At 38.5% G+C, this 17,270-nt stretch overlaps 1 protein-coding gene across 3 annotated transcripts in view; it reads right to left on the minus strand.

Annotated features, from left to right (window-relative positions):
* ntm (neurotrimin) overlaps window positions 1–17,270 on the minus strand; it is a 528,885-nt gene that overhangs the window by 158,000 nt on the left and 353,615 nt on the right. Inside the window, exon 2 of one of the 3 annotated variants that reach the window (XM_051937546.1) lies at window positions 15,103–15,193. In XM_051937546.1, the coding sequence (XP_051793506.1) occupies window positions 15,103–15,193 (91 nt within the window). Of the gene's footprint in view, window positions 1–15,102; window positions 15,697–17,270 lie in introns of those variants that run through there. The other 2 variants (XM_051937547.1, XM_051937545.1) reach the window with 2 other exon arrangements.

Below are 17,270 nucleotides of genomic sequence, written 5' to 3' on the forward strand. Positions count from 1 at the left end.
TAGAAACAAAAGCTATATATCATGACAACTGCCAAGCTGAAACAAAGGAAAGTTTGCTTTTTTTATTTGAAAAGTAACAAAGATTATCAGATTATTCTCCGCCATGGAGACGGAGCCTCGACTGAGTTATGTAACGATTGGCATTGGTTTGTCTGTTAGCAACATTACTCAAAAAATCGACAGATTTGGATGAAATTTTCAGGGAAGGTCAAAAATGACACAAGGACCAAGTGATTCGATTTTGGCAGTGATGTGGCTTATAGTCTGGATCCACAATTATTTTTTACAGATTTCAGCTGAGCAGCCTTGGTGGAGTACTACACTCTGAGTGTTTTTCTAGTTATAATAGTTGCCAGTAATTTTCTGTCACACAACTATACACTTAAAGGCACTGTTGCCGCAGCTCCAAACTGCATATCCGGTTTCTTTCTCATACGCCAATGCTCCTACATGTTTGAAACTATTATCATTATCCCAGTGTCTCTGGTGCAGTTAATGTGAACTGTATTCTGGTGTTTTCAGGCTGTTGCTCCAACTCCCAAAAGAACATTTTGTTTATCCAGGCATTTTTTCCCAATCATGTCTCATAACTTTACAGGTATATGGCCTCTTTGGGAGCTCTGTATATTGCACCTTAGTCCACCAAAGCAGCAGTGAGATATACTCATAGTTAATCCTTGTGTTGGTAAACACAGTGCATGTCCATGTGTGTGTGTGTGTGTGTACATACACAGTGCCCTGCAGTATTGAAACTTTGGTGCCAAAGGGGAGGTGGAGCTGAGAATCTTATAAGCACATAATCCTGAGCACTCCACCTCTCTCGCACCCATCTCCTCTTCTAATACCCAGACAGGACTGGAGCCCTGCTTAAGTCGACAAGACGCTATAGTGAAGCTCCACTCTCGCTGTCCATGGGTCAGTCATATTCTCACAAATCTGCGATAGTTTAAACCATGCTGTCAGGTCAAGTAAATTGGCATCAAAAATTCAATAATAAATCAACCTAACATTTTGAAATAAATGTTGGTATGTAAAGAAACCAAAAAATAATAATAATTGGAATCATCAACTAGCGATATGACAATGAATTAACTGGGCTATTGTGCCAAGAGAGATTGAAATTTTAAAGGAGAGAATTGTTGAAGAAAACAGCTTTAGTATCTCATAGCTCATTTTAGCCACCACAGGAGTTGTTTCTGAGGGCACATCTGAGTGCCAGAAAGTGAAGAGGGTGAATGACATAAGGGTCAATCCAAAATTGGAAGACATATGAGCTTCAAAAATTTTGAAAAATAAACTTTTTTTTTTTTTTTTTTTTTTTTTACAAATTTCTGCTACATTTTCACCAATAATAGATAATAAACTATCAAAGGCTTGATTGGCTCAGCTTACACATCAATGGTAAAATTTTTATTCCATGTTTTATTTGTTGTTTGCTAACCCTACTCTAATCACAGTAACTGGGTTGCTAATCCATGCTAATGTTAGCGTTTTCACAGGAGTCAAAGCTAGAGATTTAGCTCACTGTTACTGCTGACCAAGAGGACAAAGTTTCTAATGGAAAAAAGTAAAAAAAAAAAGCAAAATAATTTGTCTTATCCTGAAAATACGCATAACAGGGTTGCATGAGGTAAAATAAGACAGTCAAGGTGTTTTCAAAACAATGTTATGAAAATATGAAAAATAGAAGAGAGGATATAGCTTTGCTTTGCTCTACCCGTTCTTTCAGAAAACTGTTTGATGATGTTAATTCTAGCATATCATGTGAGTCACTGTTTTCTTCTTCTACCTGCTAAAAAGGTTATGCTAATAGAGTTGAGTGTACGTTGTGGGACACACGTTCCATTAAAAATAATTCTTATTAAAAACACATTGATGAAATAAATGGTCCCACAATTACGAGACATCAATGAAAAAATAAATAGCCAAAAATGGACACTTAAATGTCACTTTTACAGTTTTATTTGAGATTCAATTTGGTCATCATCATGGTGGGACAAGAGAAATACATTTTTAAAAATTTTTTAGAGTTGGTCTCAGGACAAGCACGTTTACACAACTGCATGTTTTAGTATTTTGTACATGGATTATTTGAAATTTGATAAGTGGTACATTTTGAAAAATGGCCTCCAATTCTGGAATCACCCATAAATTAGTCATGCAAAGCAGCATACATGTAAAAATACACATGTAATACTGAACACTCTGGGCCTCCAAACTGGTGCGCACCAAATCTCAGGTGCAGCACGTAGAGCAAGCTTTATTTCAGACTGGCTGGCATAACTTTCCGATGACAGAAGTAATCATTGTTTGAGAGGAACAGTCCATTTGTGGCGCAATGCAAGCTCCGTCTGTTTGAAATGAGTGGAACTTCAGCTTGAGCTCAGTTATTTGGGCACCCGCCCTATCCAAAGATCATCAGCCTCACAGAATTGGAACCAGAAAGCTTCAAATTGCTGTGGGTTGAGGCTATAAAAATCAATCTGCACAATCCAACCTGCCCAGCACTCATTTCAAAATTCCTGGATAGTCGAAAAATTAATGTTCACGCAAGGGCACTTGTCCAATCAGTCCCGCTCATTAAAGTGGCTTTGTAATTTCCTGGACAGCATTCAAAGTGGAATTAAATCACTTCAAAGCAAGGCAAGTGTGAGAGGGGAGACAGAGGGAGAGAAAAAAAGATATCTTCCACAAATTACAAACGATGAACCACCGCTGTTCCAGAGTTCAGCAAGTCCTCTCTCTGTAATCCACTGGAGATAGGAGATTATTCTCATCAACAATACGGAGAGCCAGTAAATGTAGGCCAAGCTGTTTCCCCAAGCTTCTGAACGAGTTAAACTCACAAATTCAAACACCGCTAAACTCGTCCTTGGTCTTTTCAGTTTAGATATGTTGATAAAATCTCTGATTGCAACACCGATGGATACCTAATTTCACAAGTTTATAAAAGACCGTTTCAACCTTCAAAATTTTTAAACTTACCAAAATTAATGAACTTATTGATGTCCACATTATAAACCAAATACATATGAAACCAAACATCTTTGCACAGACTCTAGCAAAGTCCTTTCAGTGTCTGGTGGTAGAATCAGCCGAAACTCCAAGATGACATGGCTTCACTTGAGCCGTGCTAGGAGCTGGCATCAGGCAGGAATCCTGTGATCAGGTACGACTCCCCACCTTGGACAGAAAGCCCCGCCCAGAGCCATTTGATTGACAGCTCAGTCCACCAGGTGAAAGCAAACTGTTTTGCCTTTTTCTTTTTGGGGTGGACTGAGGAGTGACACAAGGAAAAAGCAGTGAGAAAAGGAAAGACAACGACAAAACGGAAAAATAAAAGGAAAAAACAGAAAAGGCAAAAGCAAAGACTAAATTTTTCTTTTTATTTATTTATTTGTTTCTCTTTATATTTTCATTTATTTATTTCTCTTTATATTTCCACAATTATTTTTTATTTATTTCTCTTTATATTTCCACAATTATTTATTTATTTATTTCTCTTTATATTTCCACATTTATTTACTTATTTATTTATTTCTCTATATATTTCTACATTTCTCTTTATATTTCCACATTTATTTATTTCTCTTTATATTTCCACATTTATTTATTTATTTCTCTTTATATTTCCACATTTATTTATTTATTTATTTTTATATTTCCACATTTATTTATTTATCTTTATATTTCCAAATTTATTTATATATTTATTTATCTTTATATTTCCACAATTATTTATTTATATTTTAATGTGGCACTCCTGTGACTCCATAAAAATGCATATATGTATCTAAAAAATATAAATCAAACTCAATAGAGCATGTATTGGTGGAATGTATAAGTCTGAATTATTTCTGATCCATATCATATCCTATAGCCAGTCTTTTGAACGGCTCTTTGAAAGGAACGGCTCCTCAAGATGCAGCTCCCTTCGAAGAGCCATAAATCCTATTTCTGTTTAGTTGAATGCTGCGTTACCATCAAAATCCAGTTTCAACCTGAAATATATCAAATTTAACAAGCAAGATGACATCAAAAGGCCATTCTAAGGGGGCTTGGAATGACAGAAATGAGATAAATGGCTCCTTTGGCACTTATTTTAAATTTCATCAATTAGAGGCCATACTTTAATCCCACCACATGACTCCACATAGCAGGACTGAATGGCACATTTAAGGACAAGCGATATTAGGTGTCTTCTCGTGTTTTGTTCTATTACAATGCAGTGTTTTCATGTTCAAGCATGAATGTGTTCTAAAAGGCTCAACACTAAGCAATCAGGTATTTACAATTTAAAATAATGTCTGTTTTCAAAATGAACATTACAAAATCCACATTTATGCTGACAATATCATATTTCATGCCATCATTTCTAATGAGAGCCCAGCCTTGCTTTCGGTTGCAGTCTGCGTTTGATGACACCAGACGAGGAGTGGGCAGTCTGACAATCGTGCATCGTGATAATCTTAACCCATAAGAACCCACGGTGACACCAGTGTAACAAGCACTTTGAGTGCCCCCAGTCTATGTGGTCCACTTGGTCTGTGGTATATCCCACATAATTTTCCTTTTAAGGAAAAATGGGTCTGGGTTCTTATGGGTTAATTTGGCAAAAGATCTGTTTTTCAGAAGAAATGTGCTAATAAATAAAAATAAAACACTTAGCTTAGCAAAACCATGGTTGGCTGTAGCACAAGGATGATACTCATTGAATGTATATCACACAGCACAGCGGTCAAAGAATCGAGGTGAGCAGATCAATATCAAGAAAAAAGCGCTGTTGCGAATACATTTTATTTATCAGCAACTATGCAGACTGTGGATGCACATAGTTACTGCTTATGGTTCATTCCAGAATTGGAAATTCTACATAATCCATGTACAAAATGCTAACACATGCAGTTGTGTAAATTTACTTGTCCTGAGACCAAATCTAAAAAACTAGGAGAAAACGTTTGAAAATATTTTTTAAAATACCAAATAAGTCTGGAGTTTTTGTCTCAACCCCTTGATGACCCAATTGAATCTCAAATTAAACAGTTAAAATGAAATTTACGCCTCCTTTTTCGGTATTGTGTTTCTTAATCAACAGAATATTTTAAATACTAATTATTATGCATGGAACATGTGTCCCACAACATGTTAGCATAACCTTGTTAGCTGGTAGAAGAAGAAGAAAACAGTGAATAACATGATACGCTGGAATCAACATCATCAGACAGTTTCCCAAAAGAATAAGAAGGACAAAGCTATGTTTTCTGTTCTATTTTTTTACACTTTCATAACATTGTCAGCCTTGATTGAATGTCTCACTCTGCCCCATGTAACTCTGTTGTGCATATTATCAGGAAAAGACAAATTATTTTTATTTTTATACATCAGCAAGTTTGTCCTCTTGGTCAGCAGTAACAGCAAGATAAATATCTTCTACTCCTGAGAAAAAGCTAACATTAGCATGGATTAGCAACCCTGCTACTGTGATTAGAGTAGAGTTAGCAAACAACAAATAAAACATGGAATAAAAATTGTACCATTGATGTGTGAGCTGAACCAATCAAGCCTTTAATAGTTTATTATCTATTAGTGATGAATATGTAGCAGAAAATTGTAAAATAAATAAATAAATAAATACAATTTTGAAGCCCAAATGTCCTCCAGTTCTGGAATGAATGTTTCACTTTGTACACTGCTAAATTTGATAACTGATGTAGCTTGATGTTGGTGCAATGTGTAGGGGTAGCTGAAGCTCCAAATACGAAAGTACCAGAATCTGTAAAAAGCCACAAAATTCAACACATTAATGATTAATGGCATTCTAGCTTTATAATACTGCACAGGAAACATACTTTTGGCCAAGGTTGTGCTGTTCCTCTGGAGGTTCTCAGGAGCAGGACTTCATATTGCAGTGAAAAATATGGGCACAATGAGTAACATTGTGACAGGAGCAAAAAAAAAAATCTTTAGTGTCATTACGTCAATCCATGTCAGTTGAATTCTAACCGATGTATCAACAAAGGGGTCGTAAGTGGAGTGAAAATGGAGATGCTGGTGAACTTACAAAGAACCTGAATCTCAATCTGAAGCTATACTTGGCTTTGCAGAGCACTATCATGAATTCTAGCTCACTTTTGAAGGTCTGCCTTATGGTTTTACCATGTCGGTTCACCCTCAGCATCTAATTTTCAGGCACAGCAGTCAGCTGTTTTCAAAGAAAATGATGACAAAAGCGACTTTATGCTACTTTCTTAACATAAAACAACACAAATATAGTTAGGGATGAACTGGGAAACAGTAGTGCTTTTAGGAAGCTAAAGAGACAAATAATTTCTTTGGGAGATTAAAAACTGAGATAAAACAATGTCAATATTGGGCATACATTCATCATGAAGATACAAACACCAAACAAAATGAATTGTGCTTTCCTGTTGGATGTGTAAATGAACAACTGTTTGCTGACACACACAGTGAAGATGTGGGACATTTAAAAGAAAAGCTGAACAAACAGTGGTTGGAAATGGGAGATGAGAAACGGGTCCCAGTATTTAGATTTAATACTTTGTCAACCCATCTATCGACCCCACTTACTCCTTACACAATTTCTGTGGCTCACCTTTGCCACCTCACCACATTTCCTCCTTAACTCCTGTCATAATTGCTATTACCACTAGAAAGTGAGGTCACAATGAAACTGAACCATGGTCTAAATTAGCTACTTGCACAAAGGTTCCAGTGTCACATCTAAGTCACAGTGAAAGCCATACCTGAGGCACATGCTACAGAGAAAATAATTACACAGCTCTCTTCTGTGATTGTATTGATAACATGGTAAAGTTATTAATCATATATGGATCATGCATGTACACTCAACAAAAATATAAACGCAACACTTTTGTTTTTGCTCCCATTTTTTATGAGATGAACTCAAAGATCTAAACCTTTTTCCACATTCACATTATCACCATTTCTCTCAAATATTGTTCACAAATCTGTCTAAATCTGTGATAGTGAGCACTTCTCCTTTGCTGAGATAATCCATCCCACCTCACAGGTGTTCCATATCAAGATGCTGATTAGACACCATGATTAGTGCACAGGTGTGCCTTAGACTGCCCACAATAAAAGGCCACTCTGAAAGGTGCAGTTTTGTTTTATTGGGGGGTCCACTCCTCTTCAATGGCTGTGTGAAGTTGCTGGACATTGGCGGGAACTGGTACACGCTGTCGTATACGCCGATCCAGAGCATCCCAAACATGCTCAATGGGTGACATGTCCGGTGAGTATGCTGGACATGCAAGAACTGGGACGTTTTTAGCTTTCAAAAATTGTGTACAGATCCTTGCAACATGGGACAGTGCATTATCCTGCTGCAACATGAGGTGATGTTCTTGGATGTATGACACAACAATGGGCCTCAGGATCTCGTCACAGTATCTCAAAATGTCATCAATAAAATGCACCTGTGTTCTTCATCCATAACAGACGCCTGCCCATACCATAACCCCACCGCCACCATGGGCCACTCCATCCACAACATTGACATCAGAAAACCACTCACCCACACAATGCCACACACGCTGTCTGCCATCTGCCCTGAACAGTGTAAACCGGGATTCATCCGTGAAGAGAACACCTCTCCAACGTCCCCGATGCCATCGAATGTGAGCATTTGCCCACTCAAGTTGGTTACGACGACCAACTGGAGTCAGGTCAAGACCCCGATGAGGACGACGAGCATGCAGATGAGCTTCCCTGAGATGGTTTCTGACAGTTTGTGCAGAAATTCTTTGGTTATGCAAACTCATTGTTTCAGCAGCTGTCCGAGTGGCTGGTCTCAGACGATATTGGAGGTGAACATGCTGGATGTGGAGGTCCTGGGCTGGTGTGGTTACACGTGGTCTGCGGTTGTGAGGCTGGTTGGATGTACTGCCAAATTCTCTGAAACTCCTTTGGAGACGGTTTATGGTAGAGAAATGAACATTCAATACACCAGCAACAGCTCTGGTTGACATTCCAGCTGTCAGCATGCCAGTTGCACGCTCCCTCAAATCTTGCCACATCTGTGGCACTGTGCTGTGTGATAAAACTGCACCTTTCAGAGTGGCCTTTTATTGTGGGCAGTCTAAGGCACACCTGTGCACTAATCATGGTGTCTAATCAGCATCTTGATATGGCACACCTGTGAGGTGGGATGGATTATCTCAGCAAAGGAGAAGTGCTCACTGTCACAGATTTGTCTAAATCTGTGACAGTGAGCACTTCTCCTTTGAGAGAAATGGTGATATTGTGTATGTGGAAAAAGTTTTAGATCTTTGAGTTCAGCTCATAAAAAATGGGAGCAAAAACAAAAGTGTTGCGTTTATATTTTTGTTGAGTATATATGCTAATTCCACTGACAGCACAGACCAATTTCAGTCACTCTTTAATAACCACGAAGACAAAAGGAGGCTAAAAAAAAAAATTCAACCACCAGTGCTTATTAAAATGAGATACAGCTATTGGTCATATTACAATTTTATGAGAAAAGATCTTGTTAACTCATGAAATTGCACAGTGATCCTATTGTACTGCCATTTTGCTATGAGAGCCTTTTCATTTTGATGGTTAAGAATCCATTTCTGGGACAGTAACACTGAAGACAGTGAAAACTGATGGATGGCAGCCCAGACAGAAGATGCAAGTTAAATAAAATGAAAGTACAGAGAGAATCATTAGCATCCCTCTGTAAAATCTAATTATCAGCTTTCCATTCTCGGCCAATGGCATATGAGGAATAAAATGAATATGCTTTCTTGAAAAGAGAGCTGTTTTAACTCTGAGCATAGACTGGGTAGGAAAATCTTCATGACTGACAGCAAAGCTTTGTACAACAATGCGTCAAATATACTAAAAAAAAAAATTGCGTGTAAGGTATATAAATACCATTCAAACATGTGGGGTCACTTAGAAATGTCATTATTTTTGAAAGAAAAGCAGTTTTTTTTTAAAATGAAGATAATATTAAATGAATCAGAAGTACAGTCTAGACATTGTCAATGTGGTAAATGACTATTCTCGTTGGAAACAGATTGTTGTGCTAGCTAATCGTGTTGAAAGGCTAATTGATGATGAGCAAACCCTTGTGAAATTATGTTAGCACATGAATAAAAGTGTGAGTTTTCATAGAAAACATGAATTTGCCTAGGTGACCCCAAACCTTTGAACGACAGTGTAGATGTCATGAACGCAAACTAAATATCAGCGCAATTTAAAGCTTCTCACTGTTTGGAATGAACCCTCATCCCAGAGACATTTAACCTGAATCTTGAATGCGCTCATCAGGCAGCTCAGAGAGGAAGGAATAAATGATAACATATTGTTTCTCAGGGACCAGAATGGTCTGTGCAGGCAGATAAGCGTCTCGAGAGGTTGTCGGCCCACCTCGGCCACTGTGGTGACATTCATTAATCGCATTCACAGGAGGCAGGTCGTCTCTTTTTTAGTCCAATTGAATAAGCAGAGCCTAGGGAAATTAAATATGCTTCTTATTTAGTCCACTTATAGTCTATTTTATGTAAAGCACAGCACCAGCAATAGGCTGACATACATACTAACAGAGCCTGACACAAAGCAGAGTTCAACCTTCCTCTATCAGAATTCAGTGTCATGTGTCCTTACTGTTGTCCTTACATTTCACAGAGAGATTGAACAGCCTATTGCACAAAAAGAAAACAGAAAATCCTTTGAGCCAAGAGTGTCAATCAGCAGAAGGTTGCGAATGGGGAAGACAAAGAAAAGCAGTGCCTTTTTTAAAAAAAAATGACAACACAAATGGCAGTTCAACCCTTAGATGCTCGAGTGATTGGACTCTACACTCTTCCATAAGTGGGTCAAAAATGACCTATATTAGAATCAATTTGTTTTCATGCTATTTTTGTCATTTTGGTTAATAATAATCATTTGTATTATGGTTTGTATTACATTTTTGTCCACACAAGAATGATTTCATGTTTGAAATCAGTTTTTATTTTTCACTTTATAACACAGTTTGATCATTGTGATGATGGAAAAAGAAGAATATTACACAGGATGAATGTCAACCTCCATTTTTCCACTCTTTGTCCCTCCAAGTTTACATACCTCATCACCTCTTGCATGATATTATCACTGATAAAGAGTGTGGGGTAGTAATAGAAATATTGCAGTTTCTTTAATAGTATAAATGGTAACCTCAGAATTTAAATGCAATGATATCAGAAACATTTTTTGAGGAATAGCTGGAATATGAAATGAAAAAAAAACCTTTTCATTAGAAAGATATTGCAAGAAAACGGATCAATTTCGACCCACTTATGCATCCAAGGGTTAAGTCTTGCCTATGTGTGTTCATGTTTACCTTTATTGTAACACTTGAGGATTTTTATATACATACAGCCCTGTTCAAAAGTTTCATGCACTTAACATGATCAGATTCTTATCCATCACACAATGTCAAGAGGGAGGCATCTGACTGGTCCCAAATGCTCCAGGACAACAACACCGAAAAGTCAGACAGAGTTGTAGAGCACTATTTTCAGTCATAACAACAACAAAGAGTCCTGCCACAGACAGAGACACTCTGAAGGAACAGAAGAACTGTGGGAAGTTTTTCAAGATGCCTGAAACAATCTACCTGTAAAGTATTTGTACCCAGTGCTAATCTAAAAGACAAATATTGATAACTTTTTCCCCTCTCTTCTGTATCACACTGTATTATTAAATTAGTAAATACAAATTATTCACAGCATTATTACTGAAAGCATGCTTACTTTACTTTTAGTGCCTAAAACCTTTGCACAGTCGTGTGTATTCATACACTCTCAGGCTGCTTCTTGCTACTCTCCCTGCAGGAAGTTTCAGCAGCAGATCAACAGGGGAATCAGAGTGGGAGCTCGCATTGAGATAAACTGATAATTAGAGTTATTTATATATCATCGCTGCAAATCAGGCCACAGCACAGAAAACAACACAGGCACAAAGGAAATGGCAGCTCTGACTTTCTATAATTTAAAATGTGATACCACCCTCAGCTCTGGCAGTTGTCGGAAAGGGCAATGGGGAGCTTGTTAGCGCCAAGCACAGGAGGGGTGGGGAGTCCCATGTCTATAACATCATTTCTGTCAGAGAAATGCAATACATTGAAATTTCCCAGGGACTATAAATGTAATACAAATCAGCACTGCTAGCTGATGGAGGAGGCCTAACCACATAATGTATGCTACGGCTAATACTTTGGACTTTCATCCCTGCTCAAATACTCCAGCGATTTAAAGTTGCAGTTTGCGGTCCAACTTGTTGATCATACTTAAAGTGTTACAGAAACACAGCAAACTTAAAGGTCATCGTGGCTGTCGCTCAGGATGACAGCTAACTGCACACTAACACAGTGAAAGGGTGTCTGCAGTGAATTGCTGGCGGGTAGCCTGATCGCTCTGACTGGGTAGAGCACTGTCCTAATTACAAAACTGGCTTCAACGTGTAATATATAAACAGCACAGGAAAACAAATCATTATATTTCCAAATCAGCAATGTTGCTGAAAATACCAACTACTGTTCCTCATTTGTAAAATTATTCATACTGTTAATAACATTAAAATCATACGTTTATACACTTCAGGCTTTACTCAACAACAATAGTTTGAAAATAGAAAGACATTCGTACTTAACGGGCAAGTCATGAGGTGCAGAAATTTGAATCTGTTGGACTCTTTTCTAGACAACATTACACGATGAGCTTCACAAACCGCATGTGTTGCAGATTCAAATGCCTTTTCAACCGACTGTGTGAGTGGGCACTCAGATGAAAGCCCAGTGCATCCACAGAATGTGTGAATCAATTTAAGACTGAAACAGCCATTACTGCTCAGGCTGGAGGATTGATGCACATGGTGGCATGTTCAGACTTGCCAGTTCCATTGACCAGGGCTAAACAGTGGAGTGATAATGGCACTGTGAGCCAGAGTTATTTTGTCTTTTTCTGTTGACAACAGAAGCCCTCTTGGTCAGAATAGCTTGCAAACAGCAACTTTGTGGAACAGTGTAACATAGAGCAGGATATGAAATTCCTACAAACCAGAAACAACTAATGACGCGACTGTTCTCTGTCCATGGTGCTGAAGGGGGTCAGCAGTGAAGGCCAAACGTCAAGTCAGCACGGTGCTCATCGGAAAGTGTCAAGTACTTCATTGAGAGCCTGCCACTCCTAATGTGGTAATTTAAAAGTTAGATTTATTAGTTAATAAATTTTGGGGAAAAAAATTCTTATTTCCTTCTTTCTAGATGCTAATTTACCAGTTCAGGTGTGTACAGTCATTGGATAAATTGTCCTGGAAAAGTTTGTCATTTAAAAAAAAAAACAACAACAACATTTGTAGCTTACTTTTTTCCACTAAAGAATTTGAAGATGCTTTGAGCAACTGCGAAAGTGATCCCCACCTCAGGCCCACTGGATTGCAGATGTGTGCTGCCTGATACATTTCAGCCCGATCTCACGAGGATTCGTGAAACTGTCACGTAAGTTTTAGTTTCGGTTTCGTGCGCACCAACACGATTTCGTCATGTTTTTCGTGCCGCTCACCACGAAATGCACACCAATGTATTTTAAACGGCAGACTTTTCGTGCCACTCAGAACGTATTTCAAAAGAATGTGTATATTATGTTTTTAATGTAAAACCGTGGCGAATCCAACGCTATATTTTGCATGACATCGTTCCTAAACATAACCCTAACCATAACCATAACCATAACCTAACCATAAGCCGGTGGTACACTTACCAATTTGCATAGGAATTTCAAGAATGTCCGGCGGCCGGCGGCCGGCGGCCGGCGGCCGCAAACGCAATCACACAAGCAGTATACGCCGATGGACAGCTTAGATCGTCATGAATCCGCCGGTATAAACCACTTTCAGATGTGATTACCACAGCGAAAAACATTTCGTGGTGAGCGGCACGAAAAACATGACGAAATCGTGTTGGTGCGCACGAAACCGAAACTAAAACTTACGTGACAGTTTCACGAATCCCCGTGAGACCGGGTTGTACATTTGTGTACACAGGATTACAAAAAGAAAACTCATTTGTTGAATTTGATGTTTTTGAAAGAAAATATTCCACAACTTGTATCTTATTTTGTCCTTTAGCTTTAAGTAGTGTATGACTTAAGGGAGCTGAATTCGCTAGGCCTCTTGTTTTACACATTTTTTTTTTTTTAAATGTGTTGATTGGACGTTTTTAAGTTCAAAAGCATGTTATGCATATTGTAGTAACCACACAAGTCATAGGAAACTGCCAATTTGTCCCATGTAGTTTTTTTATATATTCACTTCCGCTGAAAAGTTTGGGGTCACCCAGGCACCTACTCTTGCTGACAAACACACAAACAGCACTGAAACATACACTACTGTTCAATAGTTTGGGTTTACCCTGACAATTCCATGCTTTTCATGAAAGCTCACACTTATATTCATTTGCTAAAAAAAAAATTGCACAAGACTTTTCCAATTATCAATTATCCTTTCAACTCGATGTAGCATTAGAACACAGGAGTGATGGTTGCTGGAAATGTTCCTCTGCACCCCTATGGAGATATTCCATTAAAAATCAGCCGTGTCCATCTAGAACAGTCATTTACCACATTAACAATGTCTAGACTGTATTTCTGATTCATTTAATGTCATCTTAATTGAAAAAAAAATGTTTTTCTTTCAAACATAAGAACATTTTGAAAAGACCACAAACTTTTGAATGGTAGTGTATATGATTGTTTGATTTCTTTATTTTCGTATCATGCATACAACGGTGCCCAACCCTGATGGGCTTCTAAGACACCAATATACTAAAACACACATTCTGCTGCTCAGTTTTCAAAATATGTTACCTTTTATTCCTTATATATATATATATATAAGAAATAGCATCAGTGAAGTACTGAGTGCAGTCTGATTTAGTTCACCTTGCTCTAGTGTTGTTTTAAACCTGAGCAGTCATCCTGTCTCACTCCTCATTATTTGAGCTTTGAGTAAATGAGGCAACAGCCAAGCTGAGTTCCTCTTCACTTTCTTACAAGCCTACTGGAAGAGCTACATTGAGGTAGAAACATGTTGTGCTATCAAGTGTATTTGGGGTGACATTGAGCCAGCAAATATCTAAAATCAAAAATAGGTGAGATTAATGATGTCTTTGGATGACCTCTGTTAACTGTGACATTTTGGAAACTAAGCAGACATTTCTTACTCTGAGCTCAAGCACGAAGCATGAAGAGACACGTCCTTCTAACTTCTCTTTAATTCATTTCTATAGTTGAATTTGAACTCGTCCATACAATATGAGTGCAGTACAGCGACACTAACCAAAGACCAGCAACACTGTTCCTATAATTCTCTACCTCCCTTATGTCATTTTACCAACTCTGGTATTAAAAGAAAAAAGAAATCCCTGCTTTTCGTCATTGTGATTACTGCTCATGTTACGCTGGACATTCCCGACAGCACTTGAAAGCAACACAAATCCATCTGTGTCCAGTAATCCTCAGAGGCTACAGAGGAGGGGAAAGGTCACCACAGACAATCTCCCATCTTCAGGAAATGCTGCTGAATCCTTTGCTATAACTACAGATTTTTATCTTTTTTAAATGCACGATTCTTCTCATTTTCCCCACCTGCAACATCCACCCTCAGTCCTCAGCAGAGCAACTGTTTCTGGTGTCTCCCTTCTTTCAGAACCCCCACCACCACCACCTTTAGTTCTGCACCGTCACACAACAATTAAAACCACTAAGTCTCTCGTTAACAGCTGCAGAAGATTAACAGAGTATCGCTTCTGAATTGAGTGTTTTTCGGAGTCTAATCCTCTGAAATCCCCCCCCCCCCTCCCTCCCTCCCCGCCTCAGTTTTCAAAAGCGGCTACATGATAAAACAGACAAGTCTTCAGTCATGTTTCAGCCTCTCGATCCTCACGCTAAATACTTCAATTACGAAGAGCCCGCAGGCAGCGCTCAACTTTAGGAGACCGGTTCAGAGGAAGCAGCAGCAGCAGCAGGAGGAGGAAAATAAGGAGAGAGAAAAAAAATGATGTTGACTTACCTGAGAAAGACCGTCTCTCCTTGTCGGACGGTAATGTTGTCCATCACTTTGTTATCGGATTGAGAATCCCCCTGACTGCGGACGGGCAACCCTGCAGGCACAAGAAGCAAAATCCTCAGAGAGAGAAGAAGTGTGCATTTGGAAAAAGCGACCAAGTATCCCCGGACAGACATCGTCTTAGAGGTGCACACACACAAATCCCACAGCGAGACAATAAGTCGGTCCTGTAAACGGTCCCTTGGAGATTGTTATCCCCAGTTCATTAGTCTTAATCCAAATCTTTTGTCCAGGTAGCCGCGGACGCACTCTGAGCGGCTGCACTGTCACCATCCACTGTCGGTGCGTTAAAACGCGCAAACGGGAGCCATGGTCAGTGTCGCTCCGACTGCTCCAAGTTAGTTAAAAGAAGGAGACATGAACAACAAGCACGAATCCCTTCATAGATGGAGGTATTTAAACTGTTCATCCGCAGCCCAGATGAGCCTAAACACTAGGCGAACAACCAAAACACACTGCGCCCATATTCAAAAGGCACAGAGAGTTTGGTGTTTGCACGCGCTGTCAGTGAGTTGTTCTGCTGTCGCCCCTCTGGATTATGAGCACTTTCTGTCTGGCTGCGTCAGAGACGGACAGTTGGGGCAGAAGAGACAGCAAAATGGATTCATGTGCTTTAAATGAGGAGTAAATAAATAAATACATGAAAATAAGCCAATTTAACTTGCCATTGATAGTCAGTTAGATTCAGGATACAGCCAGTGATGCTGGAAATAAAAACACTCTGATATCAATATGTTCTCACAGTTTTGTAATATATGTGTTAACTGACTGCTTGGTGTTTTCTTTACTATCGCATCTGTTAATCAGCCTTTACTCTGGATTATTAGTTTTGATTTTCAGTTTTTATTTGCAGAATCACTGGCTGTCAACTGAATCTAACTATCAACGTCAAGTAAAATTGACTTACACTGTAAAAAGAAAGTTTTGACCTTTAAAAAAATTACATGAAAATACCGTCTAAAATAAAGTTTGTGTGATTTGTTATAAATATTAAAGCATTTGTGTCCATTAATCCAAAAATAAATAAATATTAAAGCATATGTCTGCTATTAACACAAAACTACATCAATTTGATCGGTAATAAACTACTTTTAGACATGAAAGAAATGCAAAAATCATTACATAACTGGTTTTAAGTATTATGGCATGTTTCTGTTTATCCGTATGTACATTCAACTGTGAAAAATTGCATTCAATCCAAGAAATAAATTGAAAAATTACAGGATTGATGTTATACATACCGTGGCATTTTTCCATTAAAAACTGCAACAGTAGTATAAAATGTAGTTTTTCAAGATAAAGACAAACAAAAAAATGTTTTTTTTTTCCTGTTTAACTTATTTACGGTGATTCATTGCTATGTAAACTGTATCAAACCGTTTTAGAGTTTGCTGATTTTTACTGTCATGGTTTGACAGTTTTTCATCATGAAATTTACAAATATTTTTTACAGTGTATAGAGACAACCAATCAAATTCACCTCCACACTTAAGGACAATTTAGAGTTACCAGTTAACCTCAGCATGTTTTTGGACTGTGGGAGGAAGCTGAAAAACCCAGAGAAAACCCACACATGCACAGGGAGAACATGCAAACTCCATGCAGAAAGATGTTTTGAAGGCCGAGACACAAACCAGAGATCTTCTAGCTGCAAAGTGACGGTAATAACCACCGAGCCACCAAACTAAACATCCATCCATCATCTGTACACCACTTAATCCTCATTAGGGTCACAGGAGCCTATCCCAGATGACTTAGGGTGAAGGCAGCAGTCACCGGTCTATTACATTTGTCTCTATTACATATAGAGACAAACAATTACATTCACACCTACGGACAATCTAGAGTTACCAATCAACCTCAGCATGTTTTTGGATTGTGGGAGGAAGCTGGAGTACCCAAAGAAACATGCACAGGGAGAATATGCAAACTCCATGCAGAATGATCCCAGAAAGACTGGGACACGAACCGGGAATCTGCTTGCTGAAAGGCCTGAATGCTAACCACCAAGCCACTGTGCAGCCCTAAACTAAACATCAAATTTCAAAATGTATATGATACTTCAATATGAGACAGTGGTTCTGCTTCTGGGTGTGATCAAACACTGCTCA

The sequence above is a fragment of the Acanthochromis polyacanthus genome, chromosome 17, assembly GCF_021347895.1.
Source record: "Acanthochromis polyacanthus isolate Apoly-LR-REF ecotype Palm Island chromosome 17, KAUST_Apoly_ChrSc, whole genome shotgun sequence".
Classification (NCBI taxonomy): domain Eukaryota; kingdom Metazoa; phylum Chordata; class Actinopteri; family Pomacentridae; genus Acanthochromis; species Acanthochromis polyacanthus.